This window comes from Sinohyriopsis cumingii, chromosome 19 (genome assembly GCF_028554795.1).
Source record: "Sinohyriopsis cumingii isolate HCF-2022 chromosome 19, ASM2855479v2, whole genome shotgun sequence".
NCBI classification, from domain to species: Eukaryota; Metazoa; Mollusca; class Bivalvia; order Unionida; family Unionidae; genus Sinohyriopsis; species Sinohyriopsis cumingii.
Window position 1 is genome coordinate 40,157,365 of NC_142979.1, and position 20,208 is coordinate 40,177,572.

General features: G+C 33.9%; 1 protein-coding gene across 1 annotated transcript; it reads left to right on the top strand.

Annotated features, from left to right (window-relative positions):
- The first annotated feature begins 10,369 nt into the window (after positions 1-10,369).
- LOC149775541 (uncharacterized) lies at positions 10,370-18,950 on the top strand. The gene is made up of 4 exons (XM_089943411.1): positions 10,370-10,525; positions 15,550-15,726; positions 16,196-16,286; positions 18,801-18,950. The coding sequence occupies exons 2-4, from the start codon at positions 15,550-15,552 to the stop codon at positions 18,875-18,877; spliced, it is 345 nt and encodes a 114-aa protein (XP_089799537.1). The 5' UTR covers positions 10,370-10,525; the 3' UTR covers positions 18,878-18,950.
- The last annotated feature ends 1,258 nt before the right edge of the window (positions 18,951-20,208 follow it).

Sequence of the window (20,208 nt, forward strand, 5' to 3'; positions counted from 1 at the left end):
CGCTGCATCAACACTGGTTACATTCACCATTGAATGTTTTACGCCAAAGTTGACTTAAATGAGACATAAAAGACATTTATTCATGTAACAGTTAATGGCAAAGATGACCCTAAGTGTTACCGGCATGAATAAATAATCGCAGCTGAGCTGCGAGATGAAATCACGAAGTTAACCACGTTGATAGCAAACCCCGTGCTTGATTGTAGATGCTATTAGTGGGCTTACTGCTACTGTTGATCTTAGTGTGACTGGAATTGCAATCACAACAATTATCATATGTGGACCAATCAAACTTATTGTCGAAGTTATATCAACAGAAAGCGCTGTAGCTAGTGACGCAGGCAAATATATATTCGATATGAGTACATTCACGAATACGTTTCAGTTAAGAACTGCTTACAGCGGCAACAAGTAGTCTCAACACGATTAGTAAACTGTCTTTGGTGGCTAGCGAGGATACAATAATTAGCTCGACTGAATGCGAGACTGAACATAACCGACAACTCCCAGCAAAGGTAAGAAACCACTAAGACAAAATATACTCGCGGTGTTGCCGGCAACTGAACTGCGTCAGTGTATTATTCTGGCTGCTTGTTTGGTCAACTTCACTTTCATAGCTTATTGATGAGATACTAAATTTCTTTTGAGCATTTTTTAAAAAAATCTAAATAATAAAAAGTACAAATTAAATATACATAACATCAATAATTATACAAAATACTAACTTAAACTATTGATGGAGCATGGTGGCCTCATGGGTGTCTTAAAAAGGTAGAATGCACCTCTATGAATAGGTATTTGGAGAGGCTCGTTACAACATATTAGATCAAATCAATATCTGATAACTGCAGATCTTGATAAATTTTCCCAAGTCAGTTTTATTATCATAATTTTTAATAAGAGTATTCTCCTATTCCTCTTTCCATTCATTAGAAACATATATATAACTTAAGTGTTTCAAAATATTAATTTTTAAATATTTTTATTTCTTTTAAGTGTTTTAAATATTAGTTTTTAAATATTTTTTATTTCATTACATGCTATTATAATGTAACAATGTATGCTGGACTTAACCTTGTCCAAAACTGCTTTCTGCTTGACCTTATTGATTATTTCATTTCATTTTGTGTAAACAACTAGTATATAGCTAAATCAGTGTGTCCGTATATGGGCCTAATATCAGGTTCATTATTAATAGAATAAGTAAATATGTTTATTTGGGTCTAAGTTTTGGAATTTGTTGAGTGTGATCCAGGCTATAATTATGACTTCAGGATTATTCTAGAAGTTTTTTCTTCCATTAGTTAATGTTTTTTGTTTGAAAATGCTAGTTGTGACTTGAGATCAAGTAGAGAACTATATAATATTGTAATTGTGAGGATTGTGTCATTCGACCTTTGACAGCTAGCACTTTCAAGTTGTATTATTTTATAACCATTTCGACTGGATTTTATTTGCTTCAAATTATTTAATTCAAGAGACCATTTTCTCTGGAAACACAAAAGTGCTCTGATTAAATTCTTGGATAGAGACATTCACTGGAATGAATCCTGAATTAAAACCTGGAATAATATTAGTGATTAAACAAAATGCTGTTGACACGTCAACACTCTATAAGCTATAACAGACACGTCATCACCATCAGTTTTGTATTCATTCGGGACTTGTACTGACTGTCATTCAGGACTTTAAATAACTAGGATTTGTGTCTGTAATTCTTTGATTATTTTCGGATTTAATTCGCAATAGCGAAACATTTTTCTCATTTTCACTTTGTATGCATGGAAAAATAAATAATAGTTGTTAAATTTTACAAAGCTTGCTGTCTTTCACTCTATAAAAATATAGCACAATAAAATTAGCATGGGGTCAAAAGTTAAAATGCAGAACTATCTAAAATTTCTATATAAAGGCAAGACCTTGAAATCAACATCAGTAAACAACCTGATTATAACTTACAAACAAGACAGAAATCGGGTACGCATTTAAGACCCTTAAGAAGTCATAAAGCTTTGTCAACATATTTACATTATCTTAAAGTGCAATATGGATATATACGATAATGGAAAAAGGTTCAGCACACAATATAATTATATATGACAATGTAATTATTTCTACCATAAGGAACCTCACCAGGCCAAACGCTCTCTCTCTCTCTCTCTCTCTCTCTCTCTCTCTCTCTCTCTCTCTCGCTCTCTTGGTCACCATTTAGACATTGAAGTTTACGTTTTATTATTATGTTTGATTCTGATACTTAATTGTCTCAGTACACAATACAACGTTGGAGCAATATTGTATGTTAGTAATATTTTTAGTACTGTTGCAACAGGATTTGTAATAAACCCATAATGCATCCATAACACATAAACCCATAATAAATCCATAATACATAAATCCATAATAAATCCATAATAAATTCATACTACATAAATCCATAATAAATTCATACTACATAAATCCATAATAAATCCATGATATATAACTCCATAATAAATCCATAATACATAAATCCAGAATAATATTGCCTGCTACGTTTGGTCTGCCATACATGATTTTAGCGTACCTGTACGGAACAAAATTGCTTTAAAAAGTTATGTTTCAATTTTAGCAAATTGTCGATCAGTTTTTTTTTTTTGGGGGGGGGGGTTTGCTGGAAATTAGATCCTAAAATTCTATATGTATTGTCTGCAAGATTCGAATTTGCTGTTACAATTTTTCTACAGATTCAAGATTATTTTGGTATTTGATTAATTCTTATATTGGATCCGTTTCAAGTTTACTAAGGTGTTAAAAGTCCACACGGAATCTGAACAGTTGCTTAATGATGAAATCGAAAGCAATTATTCGTTGGTTTAAGGCCCATTTAGAGGACTTAGTCATTACATAATTTAATAATAATGTATACCTTCATATGTCTTCCCTCCTGTATATCAAGGCAAATTTAATTGCCCTTTTACAAGCTTAAGGTATTAATATTCACACTTGGGAAGGATAAAACAAATTATGTTGCAAAATGGAATACTTAATTAAAAATTAGTTTCAGCAGGGTCTAATTCTCTTAGAAGGTCGGCAGTTATACCAATATTATTACCGTCTTCCCGATGGTTCCAGTTGGGGATATGGAACACCTTCCTATCATGTTGTGTGTAGGAGGTTGAAGGGTGGACTTACACAAATTGTACTAAATTTTAATTTACGCTTGATAATTTTTATCGTGACAACTAGGCCACTAAAACAGTACAATGAATAGATCATTCATTTTAAAATAGAGCCTGTATATATATATATATATATATATATATATATATATATATATATATATATATATATATATACGACAGCACACGACACATAAAAGACATTGCAAAATTAGGGACCATTTTCGAGGAAGGTAGGGGATGAGAGACGGTGAAGTCTTGGTATGTTATTGAAGTAGAAAAATCGATGTGTTGTATGTCTTGCTATTCATAGTGGATCAACTTGAATTTCCTAGACATTAAATATTGAATTAAATAAATTGATATAAACATTAAGAACATGGTATCAACAATTTATAGAAAAACAAAATTGAGTATCATTTCATGATTATATTGGCCAAAGAATATAGAAGACCTCTGGGATAAATGTTTTGTATTCTTTTAAAAATGATACAATGATAATTTCTAATTCGTCATGTGCAGTAAGAAGTCGATAAGGTTGTTAGTGGGGATGAGGGGATGTGGTCACAGGAGCAAATACATTTGTATTGATATGTCAGATGTGTTAATTGTGATTTGCTTCTCTTCAGTAGAGAGAACCATCTGATATCAAAGACGAAATAATCCCCAAAATTGACCGTGCCTATTCGTAATAGGGAAAAATGACCAACAAAAATGGGATGTGCGTAGAGCATGGTTTGACCTACCGGAATAACTCATTATTTCCTATTTTGAGCTTCTGATACGATTTGACAGTATACTAATAAAAGTATCTTTGATCAGTATGCCGACAGTAAACTTTATTGTTATTTCAGTGAAGAGGACATACTGGCGGGAACTTTGTTTCCCGTTGGCATACTGATCTAAGATATATTTTGTTTAGTATATTCTTGAATCGTATCAGATGTAACAAAATGTGATATATTCGCGTAGATATGAATCTGCCAAACCAACATTTTCTTCCTGTCAGCCACATATAGGAGTATGTATTTTCCGTCTTCTTGTCGGTCACTTTGATTACCTCTCTAATATGGTGCGTGTGTGTGTGTGTGAGTGTGTATTGTAAAAATAACGTACAGTATTGCAAATTAAATCTCAAATGATCTCAGAATTTTTAACACAAGTCCTAACTGAATAATGTTCTGAATAAGCTTTAGTGGTATTCCAAATAATTTCCAACGCTGAAGGTGTTCATGCGGTTGTAGTGGCCGGTAGTCTCTAATATACTAATGTACCAATGGCCGGAATTGTTGAAATCACAGTAATATAATCTAACAATTCCTTGACTCGCAAAGTTTAGTTTGTCAGTAAGTCTGTCAGAAGTTTTTTTTCGTAAAGAAAACAAATCAGTTTCATATGAGGACTTCAATTTAGCACAACTTTTAGGAATCAAACCTTGGATAAGACTGATTAGAAATCATTATCTCTTTCTACGACTATTTATTGGAAGATTAATACAGGTTGAAAAATAAGCAACATAATAAAGACAGTACTATTCCAAATGATAATATTTCAAAGAGTTCAATGTCACGATCTTGTATTGAAAGCAATACATTGGTTGGATCAAACAAACCCCCGGCTGATCATATTATGGAACATGACGAACCAATCATGTCAAAAGCTTATATATCACATTTTGGTGATTCAGCCAAGCCTATCCCTATTAAAATAAGGGACATATGAGCTTCTCAAAGTCTTTTATTGTCACGTAATTTGCCTCTTTAGGGACGTCTTCTTCTAATAAACGTGTTCTTAATCAAGGAATAGAGGGGTGACTAATTAATGTTAATCTTTATTGTGTTAATTTGGCATCATACTTAGCTGCAAGACCTCTGAGTGTTGGTTTAGTGACTTCTTTACCCATTGAGGGTATTCAGTTCTTACTAGGCAATAACCTAACTGGAGATAAGGTTGCGGTTAATACACTTTGTAACTAAAAAACCATGTTTAGACCAAAACTTTGAGTCTGTTGAGAATGAAATTCCTGATTTATAACCTGCTTGTGCAGTTACAGGATCAATGGCAAAAAAGATAACTGTGAATGACAATGATCGGAAAATTATTTCATTAGCTGACACATCTATTTGCGTCTTTTCATAGGTCACTTTTGCTTCTGGTCTTGATCAATCAAGAGGAATTGATCACATAAATCCTCTTTTTACATACTCATTCTCTGTATTTTAATCAGGGTAACAAAAGATAACCCCTCATTTTCGAACAGGAACAGGACCTCAGATTTCCTACTTGTGTCAGACAACTATTGGCGAAAATGAAAGCACGCATGTACCTTTTTGTTATTTTGTTAAACAAGGGGTCCTTATGAGAAAATAGAGACCACCTGAGGTATCATCTGATGATGAGTGGTCAGAAAGCTATCAAAGCATTTTTCAAAAGAGATATCAACAAGACATTGTAGCCTAGCACAGGAAACTCCTTTGGCTTGTCATTGAGAAGTCAATAAAGCTTATCACAGGACCCTGAATCAGTCTTATTGGCTGAAAAATAAAAGTGCTTTAAAAATATAGCAGATTTTTAATACTTTTTAAACGGTAGGAAAACCAAATCAGAAAACACCAGAGGCTCGTCTAAAACCTATTCCTGGATTTGTGGAACGATTTAGCAGAAGAACGTTAAATTGTGTGGGTCCCTTATCTAAGACCAAGGCAATCAACCAATATTTGCTGACCATAATGTCTCCGCTCACACGTTTTCCAGAGTAAATTCCTTTGAGGAATAATGAAAAACTATAGTAAAACATTGATAAACATGTTTGGCCTTCCCAAATCAGTCCAGTCCAATCAGGGGTAAAATATTGTGTCTGGAATTTACCAGCAAGTTATGCATGCATTAGGCATCAAACAGTTTAAATCTTTTGCCTATCACCCTGAAAAAGGGGCGTTGGACAAATTACATCAAGCTTTGAAGAATATATATTTCTTTTCATAAAGGAAAACATTGCGATAAGGGCATTCATTCGATTTTGGTTGCTGGTAGAAAAGCAGTTCATGAATCAATAGAGTTAGGTCCTTTTGAACTAGTTTTTGGACATACTGCCCTTGGACCATTGAAGTTATTAAAGGATAAATTTCTTTCCACCGAAGATTCAGAGCGTAATCTTTATGACTATGTCTCTGATTTCAAGTAACAAGAATTAATATTCACTCCACTCAGACAAACATCAAGTTAAGGTATAACCAATACAAACGTTTTCAGCCTAGCAAAAGAGTTATTGCTCTCTTGCCTATACCTAATAAATCCTCTTGGGTCTAAATTGAGTGTATTTTCCTTTTGCAATTAAAAATAACGTAAATTACTTAAATTTTGTTTCATATAAATATCTTAAAGACGTACTCTGCTAGCTTTAGACCAGTTAGTCACTGAATTTAATTTTGTTGTACATGTCCCACACAGTGAGGATGTAAATAATGGAATGCAATCTGGCTGTATAAACGTTGGTTTCATCAATCTTCGGAATTCAGGAATATTAAAAAATCTGGACCAGAATCTTTCACATTTGCAACCACAAGAAAGGAATAAACTAAAACAACTCTTAAGTGAATATGAACACTTGTTCCTAGATGTTCCAAAACGACTAAATATGAGTGGAGAATAATTTCATATATCTATGTAAAAGTTACAAGAGTTCACTTTGTATTCTTATGCCTAAACAAGATAATACATTTTGTATGAATACTGACCACAAAAAAGTGAATATTTCAGCGTTTAATGAACATTATAAGATCAAATGGAATCCATTTGGAAATTCTTTAATATATTCAGTGATATACATTATACAAAATTAATTTAAGTAAAATTGAGTTTTACCGTGCTTGTGTTACATTTTAGGACATATTATGGGTCAAGCTCAAATCAAACCTGGCGAAGTTAAGGTTATGGATGTGACTGTTTGTAAAAACCCACGAATGCAAATTCTGGGTATGGATCGATATTATCGGAAATTTCATTCAAAATTTTGTTAAAATTTGTTCAAATTGTTACATAACTGCTCAGATTCTGACCATCTTGCTAAGTCGGAAAACCAAGTTTCATTGCTCTGACAAATGTCAGATCGCTTTTAATAATCTAAAGGCCAGACTTAAGAGCGCACCGGTTCTTTCAGCTCCGAATTTCAGCCAATCAGTTAAAATGTATGTTGTTGCAAGTGATATAGGAGCTGGTCGAAATTTGATTCTATTAGGCAGAAATATGATGCATCTTCCAGTGTGCTATTTCTCTACCAAACTAAACATATACCATAGAAAATATTCCACTATCTTGAAGTAATGTGTTTCTTTGATAATGGATCTGCAACACTTTGAAGTGTATATTTGTTTAGCTCTTTCTTTGTTCATTGTATTCAGTGATACCACCTCTTTACTTTCATTAACAAAATGAAAATGAAACATCAGAGATTGTTGAGGTTGAGTTTGATGCTGCAGGAATATAACATTGATATCAATCACATCAAGGGAAAAGATAATCTAATTGCCGATGCAGATTCACGTGCATAGAAGTATTATATTGCTTTATAAATACTTTGAATCATCCTAAGGTATCTTTCTACGTAATTTTAATTATTATTGTGTCATATGTATATTTAAATGTTATGTAATAGAAAGCTTTATTGCATAAATCTTTCTGTTTCTTTATGAGGGGAGTAGTTATGTATATTTTGGTTTATATTGTGTGCTTGATCCTTGCTCGCAACTGAGAGTAGGAGCTTGTGCATATCTCATTTATGTCATTTTGCAAAAATATTTTTGGTTGGATACGAGCTCAGGAACATGGCTCTTCCCTTGGGAATTCTATTGTCTACCTGATTGTTGAACTGTTTATAAGTTATAAATACGTTGCTTACCTGACGTTTGAGTTCAAGGCCTTGTTTTAATAGAAACTTAGAATGTTCTGAAAACGAGCTTCTGAACCAAATCCTTGTTATTTTATTGTATCTTTTATTTTTATTTGAGGTTCAGACAAACAGATTTATTTCATTTTCCCTTTAAGTTCATTTTCAGGATTTATTTACTGTCGTGTTTAGATATAATTTGAGAGGAATCATTTATTCAAAAATTATTCATTTTAATTACAATGTGATCGTTGATATTTTGTGATTATTGTGAATTCAGTCAATAAGATTCTGTACTATATCTGTGTGATACATCAAGACTGTTGTAAGTTCTGAAATGTTTGCTAACTTTAGGAAACATGTAAGTCTTATGATATTACTGAGTCAATTTTGTCACTTTATTGTAGCCTAAAATACTCTGTTCAATTGGATGATTATCAAAGGTGAGGTCAATCTAGATTCTGTCAGAGGTACTTTCCGACCCGCCTCAGTTTTCTTTCAAGTTCTTTTACTACCGTCCTGTTTCTGTTAAAAGTGAGCAAAAATTTTATACTAAATTGCTAAGCCTGACACAGAGAGTAATGGAAAATCGGCAATAGTTAAATGCCGTCTAAATCGTTAAAGCTGACGGAGAGTCAACTGAAAACGACAATAGTTGCACACCGTCAAAGTTGGTAAAGCTGACACAATCGTGGAAATTCGACAATGGTTACATGCTGTCAAAATCGCTTCAGCTGACGGAGAGTCAATGGAAAATCGACAATGGTTACATGCAGTAAATGTTGCTAAAGCTGACGGAGAGTCAGTAAAAAATCGACAAAGGTTACATAGTCAAAAAATACTCTTAGCCATTGTCTGCATGCGTCTTTGATAGCACTTTTCTAATTTACAATCACTGTCGATAAATAATATATGCTTCAATAATATACTATTAATAAATCGTGTGATAAATGGCATGTTAACATTGATTGAAATGAAGAAAATAAAAATGTTAAATAATGCTAACTAACCTCATCTGACAACATAACGTTTTAAAGAAAAAAGACTAATTAGTATTGGAGAAGAGTTATATGTGTATTTCCGGTCATATCAAGAAATATAGTACTTTGTCAGAACTTTAACATTTAGGTCTATGGGAACTGAATTAGCTGTCTGACTGTACAATAAAACGAGGTGATCACAGAGAATGAGATGATGTTATACGCCATCTGACAAATATACTATTTTTGTTGCTAAGTCTGACTTTTAACACGGCCAGGCCAGCAAACTGGTTTGCAAGTCACAACTTGACTGAAGAAATTAAAGCTCTTTGTAAATCTAAAAGTTGAATTCAGATTTTTTATCATTCAAAAGATTTAATAGTACAACACATCTATTTTTCAAATGCATTAGTTAGTACGCTAGGGATTTTGCATTGTTCGAAGCATGAATGACATGCCAACCTTTACAGAAAATGTGCACACCAAATTAATCATGGTAGAAGAAATCCATTTTGTAGCAATGATGCAAGTTTCAAGGACAAAACAGTTTTTTCATTCAATAGTAAAAATGAAATTGAGACTTTACACACACACACACACACACACACACATGCACACATACACACGCACACACACACACACTTATACGCACACAGTATTGGGATGGAATTCGTTGGATGATAAGGGCTCGAGATGCATTCGCTCAGGAAACTGTGTACTAGAGTCTAGGGATAAGTATAAGAGAATGTGGAATGCTAGCTGATAGTGTTACGGCTGATCTGTTTCATTCATTGTTTTGAAAATACTTAACTAATCGGAAAATGTATGCAACGTTTATGTTTATTTTTCAAAATTTTCGTAGGTGCTCTATTGTAGAAAATAAACAATATTATCTGACAGTTTGTAGAACAATAAGCACGAACTGAATCTCGCAACAAATCATATCTCGCGTATGTTCTGAGCACAGTGAATGTGTTTCAAGTTTCTCAAATTAGATATCTAAATCTTTCAGCACAATAATGTTCATACCGCAAACAAAAACCCAAAAGATGTATTTTTTTAAATTGTTGATAACGTATCGACTAGATTATTTTCTATCTCTCTTCTCATCTGTCCTTCTGTGGCATATGCTTTGGCATCTCAAAAGATTACACGCCGTTGCATTTCATCTATTAGAGACTGGTCAGGAACATGGTTCAGATTAGGAATTAGTATTTGGTACATGTTTGCAGAATCTCAAATCTTGAATTTTACATAATGCGTTTGTGGCCTTGAAAATATCTTTAACATGCATAGTCAAGTATTGTATTACATTATGCAGGTAAAAAAACTATCTGATTTGCCATGATCAAATACGTCTCTACCTCATAAGGAAGTTAAGTGTATATATAAATATATAGTTCCAACCTCATTGTAAATTACTGTCAAAATTTCCTGTACCAAAGACATAGGGAAGAGCTGGACGTATCGTTTTCTTCACTGCACAAGGCGAAGTTTTTAAGGCAAGTTACACGTGAATTGTACACAATAGTCTGGACAGTTACTAAGTAAGATAAAGGACTGACTATGACTGCTTTTTAAAATATGTAACTGCATGGTACCCATTTTTAACAATATTTCTGTAATTATAACATATGGGCTGCAATTTCTTCTGAGCATGTTTTCGGCATAACGTCTTAGAATTTGAAAGCTTTGCTTCAGATCAATTACTGTGGGTAATGTCGATAATTAACTAGGTTTCGCTTTGCTTTATTGTATTCATGCTATATTTGTGTTTCATTTCAAAAGCATTGCCACTGGATTGTGCATACACAAATAATTACAGTATATGTGCCATACTTGTGTGCATTGTGTCTCTGTTCAACAGTTCATAAGAAGATTTTTCCATAACCACATAGATTTTTAAGGTTTATATTTTATAGTATTTACTAGATTACACTGCTAAAAAAACTCAGCAACCCTGGGTCTGGCGGTACAAGACAAATATGACATTTGTGTCGACGCTTTAATTGCCTAATATTAATCTATGGAAATAAACACCACAAGGAAGACTGACAAAGCCTATACAGATATGTGATAAAGCTACTTACATTGAATCTAACAAAATTAACAGATGCTAATTATGAATTGTAAAAGTGGTAGACTTCACAAAAAACTCCAACGGTTATCTTTTCTCTTTCTTTCGCTCTCTCGAATTTCCGTTAAAAGTCACCAAGGGAAGGTACTCATATGGTAGCCATCTGCAGTACGGTCTAATTAGGAGTCATGCAGCTTTTCATGAGGGTCTAATTAAGTTGAATTAACTGCAGTCATGGTGGCATTTTGTAATACATTTTAACAAATGTTACATTTGGACTTACAACATTAAGGAAAGTGTGTAACGAATTGTTAGTTATGACCTCACTTGACATTATTCAGAATTAAGACTCTAAGATTTCTGGGAAGACGGGCTTATTCAATCAAAAGCGTAAGAATTTACAGCTGTACGTTATTGCACTAGCTCTAGCTATGCATTGTATTTAAAAGTTCATGTCAAAATCTTAATAAATTATTATTTGTATTTAATGGTTTGAAATAAATTCTAAACAGATAAGACAAGACTATTACTTATTTCTATCACTTACTGGCGATTTGTCTTTATCAGGTATTTAACAATTTACCTTTTGACTATTATTCCGAAATGTAATTTAAGCTCCTCCTAATGGTTTATTGTTGATAAAGGCATGTCTGAAGAAGATCTACCACATGTTAAAAAACCATCAAATAATATAACTGAATTTTGACATCTACTTACATCTTTGTTTGGTTTTTTTTATAGCATTGTTGTACTTTTGTGTCTTGATTTTATCCGTTTATGTGTGGGGGGGGGGGTATGCTACACATATTCTTCATTCTACTAGACAATTTTCTATCAAGATTTTTCTTTGAAATTTAGCATCAGTTGTCTGCATATTCCTATTTTCGATAACATCGCTCGTCACATATTGATCCATAAACTCTTCATATATGATAGGTAAATAAAACAGCCGATATATTGTTAGGCGGTCTTACTGTGACTGAAAATTAAATCTGTTGTTGGAAGGGGTTGGCTATGACTGAAAATTAAATCTAGTGTTGGAAGGGGTTGACTATGACTGAAAATTAAATCTGTTGTTGGAAGGGGTTGGATATGACTGAAAATAAATGTACTGATAATGATCAAATTGTAGTTTTTGAGATAGTTGTAATGAAACCTGAGTTTATAAATTTCATTGAAATTAGTAAACTTATATAATGACTTACGGTATTCTACTTAATTTAATAATCAACCTGCTGTATATCAGACAGTTTCTGAACACACATTGTTTTATAAATTATTTTATGTTCATAGTGGAAATGTGACTAACTAGTAAACATTATTTTCTTCTGACTAGTTTTGCTTAATTAGCAATCTGTTCAGCTCGTTTCATAGCTATCTTCGAAACAAGAACTTTTGTAAGATTCTCTTTTATCGTAAGAGAAACTAAAAATACCCATTATACATTTCGTCATTTTTAGGTTTGTTCCACTCTCTGCACTGAAATATATCCACATCCATTGATTCGTTTGCTTCGTCAAGGAAAAAGTTAAAACATAACCTTGTTTTAGAATATTTGCTTAAAAATATATTTAGAACAAACATCTCTCTGCCATACTGAAAGACAAAACAATCATCCTGTACAGTCTGCAGAATTGTTTTAATGCATTCGCGTAATTAGAATCATGCCTTTCGTTTTATAATACCATACATTTTGTTTCACAATCCACGCTTTTTGTGTTACATATTCAATAATGGATAATCATGGATAGCATCCATGGCCGCCCTTCTTTACTGACTTGAATTTTATATTCCAAACTTCAAAACTAAACAATACAATGACAATTCCAACCAGTGCAATTAATATATGCAGAGTTTCACAATGAAAAAAACGGTTTATATAAAGTGTCACTTTATTATTCCTGCGTAAATTCAGCCAGTCAGACATTTATTATACAGAGAAAATAATCCACGCTTTGGCAGGCACCGGATTCCCAAATACGTATGATAGAGACATAATAGGAATAAAGACCAACAATGCAAACAATGGTGCAACAGTTGAGAAACGGCACTGGGAACGTACAAAGTTTCCCAACGTTTGATCCTAAAGTCCGGTCTACTTCATAGGACAATAGAGAACATACACCAAAACACACACGGAAACACAGACGTTCAGCAATAAATATTTACATTTTGGCACAGAAAAGAAAAACTATCCAGAAAAATAAAGCGGTTCAAACTAAATAAACAATTTAAACAAAAGAAGAAATAACCACGTGACTAGATAGAGATTTATTATCTGTGAATAAGACGGCGACATCTGGATCCAAATGAACCGGCAGCAGGTACAGCACCTATGTAGCAGTACATTCTCTAGCTTGTATCTGTACATCACATATATCACCTCTATCGACACTACGAGAAACAAAGATATGAACGAAGGTGGAGGTAAGACCCAATAATAATAGTAATAATCTGATTTCATTAAAGGATGGTGTGGCTAAGCAAATGGACATCAAAGAAAACATCACTTTTTGGTTCGGGATTTTCATTGAAGCCAAATTCACAATGTGCTTCCATGTAGAGTATTTAATGTTTCTTTATGTCAGTCCATCTTTGATTTAACTCGGTGAACTGCATTCCCAGAGACTGGAAAGAATATGTATGCTGCTAAGTGACACCGATTTTGTTTTAGCGTTGTTTTTGATACAACATTTGTGAATGTTCATTCTTCACTAACGTCATCTGTTTTACCAACATATTAGATGGCACTTTAAGAAATGAATGAACTTTCCCTGGCAAATCCTACCCATTTATTGAACTTTTATGTAATTCCTGTTAATGGACTTTTGGAAATAGTAGTCCCTGGTAGTTACTTGCAGATTAGACAATGCGTGTCTTTATATCTACATGTTCTTGATTTCATAACATCGCTTCTGTTCAACTATGCCCGCACAAGTTGATATTTGAAAGTTTCCAGCTCATCTGGGCGGTATATTGTAAATAAAAGGATATGTGTGCTCTCCGAGGAGACTGAATCAGTCAATAGCCTTATTGTCAGAAACTGACTTGAAATTGTTCCTTTCTTTTATTTAGGCATTAAATAAGTTTAGATTCTCAGTATAATAAAGACCTGAAAATGTATTATCTGAAGTCGACTGTGCTAAAACGCATTATCCGAAGTTCACTGTAGAACACAAACTCATGAAAGTAATATGATCGTGATGGTGGTGTAATAGTTCTCACCAGGCGAGAAGCTCGTGCAGTTCATGATACCTGCAATGGGTCTGTATAAAGCGACCATATGCAATGCAAAGCTTTGGCAGTCACACGTACTATTACTATGGACAGGAGCTAAAACCTGGACAATTAGAATACCGAGATTAAGCCGTTTCCAACCCTGTAGAGACAAGGCCTGGTTGAGACTGCTTACGTTATATTATGCTTGCCAGGGAATCCTGCCACAAGGGAGGACAAACCCGGAACGTGCTAAGAACGTCGGGACACGGAGCCCCAGTCACATGAACCGCTTAGTTCGGACCAGTTGGAGAGACTGATAATGGGACATGTGCTAGCCAGGGAATCATGTCATAAGAGCGGACACACTAGTGACGTCCTAAGAACGTGGGGACATGGGAGCCCCAGTCCCCGTAATTGCCCTATAATTCAATACTCATTGAAGAAGACATAGGAAAGTGGACCTATACAATGAAGGATCCATAGGAGGGCGTACCTATGCAGTAAAGAAGCCATTGGAGGGCATATATCATCAGTGAATAATAATTCAGTGCAGAAGTACCTGGGAACATAAAGTGCTCTTAAGAATTTTAAGAATAAACAATATTTAAGAACAAACTAACTGCAGTTTATTTGTTTGTGTTTTATCATTCTATTGTGCAATATAATTTTGTAATTCATCTTAATCGTCTAATTAAATCATCTTAATTTATGTGCGTGTTGTCTCTATATTCTCCATAGATAGCATTACAGCCATCCATTTGTTAATTCTGTGACACTTAGCTTTATCTATAGCCGGATGGATATTTTTGAAACATATAATTCTGTTATGTTAGCTGCCTCTTTTCCATTAACCTCAAATTAGCAGCCATCCTATACATGAAATGCTATTCCAAACGAATTGGTCCCATATATCGGCAGATTTTCGTGTAGAATCTCGGAATGCCTGTTTGCTGCTTATATTTTGTGTAAACTCTGCCGCCTGTGTCAGAAAGATAAGAAATCTGCTCCTTTTGATAAATATAATGCAATTCGTAATGAAACAGATTTTTCATAAAATCACTAAAACCTTTCTACAATGGAGGTTCGGTGACTCATGCAATAGTGTCGTTTATGCATAGGTGTTCTCTTTGTAGATGTCCTTTACGATGTCTTCTTTACAGAACTCATTGCTTGTTTCTGCATGTTGACACCAGAAAATAAATCTTTATTTATTGTATGTTTATCTTATAGATGAACAAGATCGTGGTTTCGTTTTCTGTGCTTTTCTGTGCTCTGCACTGGACTTTTGGAGCTCCAATGTCAGATGGAAACTATTTTGATCTGAATGACCCGGACCTAGAACAAGAAGTACAAAACCTGGCCCGATTTCAGGAAGCAGTTAAAAAATCACAGCCATCAAATGAAGAGGTATTATTCTTTTAAAAAATGTTTGATACTTAATGTTTTATAATTAATTTTCTTTATCAAAATGAAATCTCATTTTAGTAAAAGCTTAATGTTCTTCATAAAATAAGTTATCTTGTTAAGGATTATTGTTATTCATACGTTAAGAAGCGCATATCGTGGTTTAAAGTCACTACTACTACAACTTCTTTTGGACTAGAACCTAAATGAATAATAAAAACAATGTTTAAAGTTAAATATTATTTTATACTGTTGGAAGTTATATGATAAATCTAACTGTTATAATTCATTTGCAAACTAAAGACGGAATATCAACATGAAACTCATGAAAATAAGTCTGAATAAATTTCCAAATAAGTGATTATGAAAAAGTTATATTCAGTTGCAATGCATAATATAAACACTATACTATTAAAAGTAATTCCATTTAATCTTCGAATTTGTAGAATATATATTTGCTATTATATTTTAGGCCCAACAACCATACGCATTACAGGAGGAAATGGTTGCAAAGGATTCCCTTTTCAATGATTTGAAAGCTGTGAATGACCAGGATGGAAACAGTAGGTTTAAACGCTTTCTCGGCAATTCCAAATTGTATGCTATAAGATTAGATACTCTAAACCAAACGTTGCAATCAAAATCAATTTGAAAGTTAATGTTTAGCCATACCATCTTGTGTTTAAGGACGGTGTCTTTTCAGCATAGATTATAGCACCGTTATGTTTCAGTGTCATTGATTGCGAATACGTAGATATTGTACAAAATCACGGAGCTGAAACTGAACAATATTCATGACCAAAATCAATCCTTGAATTTATCACCCATTATCGAACCTCTCCCTGTTATTTTCGCCATATTTTGCATTATACGTTTGCATATGGGGTTATGATGGCAGTAAATGTGATCCCCAAAAAAAAGCAAGAAATTGAAATAAAGCCATAATAGAACCCAAGACATTACAACAAATTAGTTGCATAGCTACCCTAGAAAGTGGAGTTGAATCGTCCACTGTGACTGAAACAAGGCAAACTTGTATGATATTCAAATCTGGTTATTATTAACGTAACTGTTCATTGCTTAATTTCTGTTATTATTTAACTGTATGTATTTTGTTCTGCAGTACGCTATATTGTGGCTATATTTACATGCGTTCATAACAAATTGTATAAATACTTACATGTTCTAGGATGCCTGTCTCTTTTGCTTCGAGGTGCCTGTATTATCTACGTGTTCTCTATTTCTAAGAAATGCCTTGAATTCAGATGATATGAACTAATGGAATTGAACATAAAATGTTGAACTCACCCAAAGATCCGTATCTGGGAGGGGTGGTACAACCCTTACCTTTCCATTTCCGGATTATTCTAAATGTTATAGTTTAACAAGAGGCAGTATACGCTCCATTAACAGATCAATAAACCGTCACGTTCATCCACACTTGTGGTGATTGCTGTAGTAATCAGAGGTCATTGGGTATTGCCACTTTGGTTTCTCCCTCCAGCAATATTTGTACTCTCGTGTCCATGGAAGTAGAAAAGGAGGAACCTTTTGTGAAAACTGATATTGTCCCAAATTTATATGCGGTAAATTTGATGTTATCGGACAGACAAATCTTCTTCATTCAACAGTGTTCCCAAAACCTCAAACTTTTCTTTGGGATTTTCTACTACAATTGAATAGGTTGCATAATATGTGTTTACAAAATTGGAATATCCAGATTTTAAATGCAATTTTGCTTGAAATATACTCTTTAGGTTGACAAGTTTCAGTTTTCCGATGTATGGATGTATGTATGCATTTATGTGTGGATATAATGTACGTATTTATGTATGGATATATGTACGTATTTATGTATGGATATATGTACGTATTTATGTATGGTCATATGTACGTATCTATGTATCTATTGTAACACGCCAGTGGTTTTAAATCCGGTATAATTCACAAGTTAAAAACAATACCGTGAGGAAAAAGAAGTTAAAACGACAGCAATGCTTGAATTTGACATGACGTTCTTATTTCTCATAAGTTTCTAATGACCTCAGCACAAGCATTGTTATCATTGATATGCTCAGACCAACGCGTTAGTAGCACAGATACCTTGGCTCTACTCCAGTGGTTCCCAAACCTTTTCTGGCCACCACCACCCCGCTACCTTACCTCGCAAAAACCACTATTCAGCATTAGCGCCCCCCTCAGTAATCTCTTCACCCCTCCCCCCAGGGGACGGTTCCACCCACGTTGGGAACCTTGGTTCTACTCAAACTCAGGACCACTCATTAACGAGACTCTTGTTACATATTTGTATGTGATCACATTTTCATGATTTATCAATACGCAGTTTTAAAATAATGGTCTGCTGATTATGCTACGTAGCAATACACAGAAACCTAATAACATAATTACTCCCGTCTGATTACTAAACATCTATACCTGAGAACATCCCAAGATTTTCTTTAAAACAATCTGACAGAGCTACCGTAAATACCATAAAATATATCTCTACCTGCTGATTATCTAAGTACTTGGTTTGAAAAATATCTTACTAACACCAGTAGACCGGTTTATACCTCAAAATAACGCTCTCGGGTATTCTCACAAAATCTCGAGATTCTAAAATGATGCGATCACTGCTGGAAGACTCACAAACAGTCGTAATGTCAGAACGTAAGATGTATATCGATTATACTATAGAGGATATATATATATATATATATATATATATATAGAGAGAGAGAGAGAGAGAGAGAGAGAGAGAGAGAGAGTTTTTAATTCGTACTCTATGGAGATTCGAACCCAGGTCCGCGAAATAACGTGTAGATTCATGTGAATTAATTACTATGTCGTCATGCGAGTGTGCCTGCGACACACGAGTGCATATAACACTGAGTGAGTAACATCATTTTTGGTGATATGTGTTTAGTCGTAAGGGAAGATGGGCTCGAGTGTGCAGGCAAAGTGATGGGTGCCCTTTAACCGCGGACCTGGGTTCGAATCTCCATAGAGTACGAATTAAAAATTCTCTAACCTGTATGATATTATTATATATTTATATGTATTTTTTTCCTCTTCAGAAGATCTCACTACTTACAAGCCGAAGAAAGGTGGAAAAGACATCTGTATCCTCTGTTCGAAGTGTTGCATGGGATAGATCGGTTTTGACCAAGAATGTTTGAGAAAGCCAATGTTATTTTAAAAATCTAATAAAGGAATTCATTATTATACGCTTCACTTTTTGAAATTAGAAATGCAATTTAAAACATGGAATTGTGCTAGTTGAGATGTAAATGAAAAAGAAAATCATCACAACGTAAGAATAATTACAAAACAATACCATGAGCAATGACTTTTATAAATTTCTAAATGTTATTTATGACAAATAGTTCAAAACAATGTCAAAGGAAACACAATCCTTAATGTGAAACTTGAGGAAAAACCCTTTTGAAATATTTATCTTTTCAAAGAGAATTCTAAAAACATTAATTTCAATGATGAATGTAGACTTTGATCTATAGTTCAGATTCTTAAAGTGCAAATGCTCAAGAAAATCTACTGGTAATGGTACAATTGCAGCAACACTTGTTCCGTCCCTTGCTATCCACTAAGATTACTTCTCCACAACTCTTCTATCTTTCTTTTTTCTTTTGTTATTTCTTCAAGATACACATTTTGAGCAATAAGTCTGTGCATGTATTGAAGAAATTTTCATACACGATACCTGTATTAAAAAACAGCTTCCGATAATTCGGCCAACGACAAATCCAATTAAATATAGAAATGGCTCTTACCTTGGATATGCATCACGTGTACATAGAATATCAATTTGAAATCTATGCAACTCCTTTTCTCATAATGTTTATTATAAAAGCAAATTGTCAAAATGTTAATGCCTTTGCTGTTTACGCATCCACACTGCCCAAGTTAATGAGGACTCTCTGACCAGTTACATTTCATGATAAAGATGAGTTATTAGTCGTACTGAGATCACGTGTCATCCATGGAGTGACGTCAGAGACTCAGAATAGCATTTACAAAACTTTCATCTTGAGTACATATACTCAAACGGCAATTATAACAATTAATAACGGGTAGACTAATTAACAAATAAAGGGAACAAAACGTAAACGTACCAAAAACTACTTGTATTTACTAATGATAGATTGGACTCTACACTACCATGGATGTGCGTAAACTCAAGCTGAGTAGCATTGTTGTCATGTTAGGAAAAGCGATCAAAGTTCTAGACCATGGTGAAATTAATATAATACGCTCATTTCGAAGTGGGATTTTGCCACGCATATATTTAAAATGCATCAACAAACTCACAGAAATACAAATTCCCGCACTCTAAAACCTTAATGCATCAATATGAACTTGAGACGTGAGACTTGGATTACTCATATCTTTGCAGTTTCATAACTTCTCAATATACACTCGAGTTCCAAGCTTACGTTATAGGCATAATCCTTTGAATGTGCACAG

What these genes read in the sequence shown, in the direction of transcription:
- LOC149775541 (XM_089943411.1), top strand. Translation starts at nt 15,550, where the DNA reads ATGAACAAGATCGTGGTTTCGTTTTCTGTGCTTTTCTGTGCTCTGCAC. An exon ending in CACAGCCATCAAATGAAGAG is followed by an intron (nt 15,727 to 16,195) that starts GTATTATTCTTT and finishes ATTATATTTTAG; the next exon opens with GCCCAACAACCATACGCATT. An exon ending in GAATGACCAGGATGGAAACA is followed by an intron (nt 16,287 to 18,800) that starts GTAGGTTTAAAC and finishes TTTCCTCTTCAG; the next exon opens with AAGATCTCACTACTTACAAG.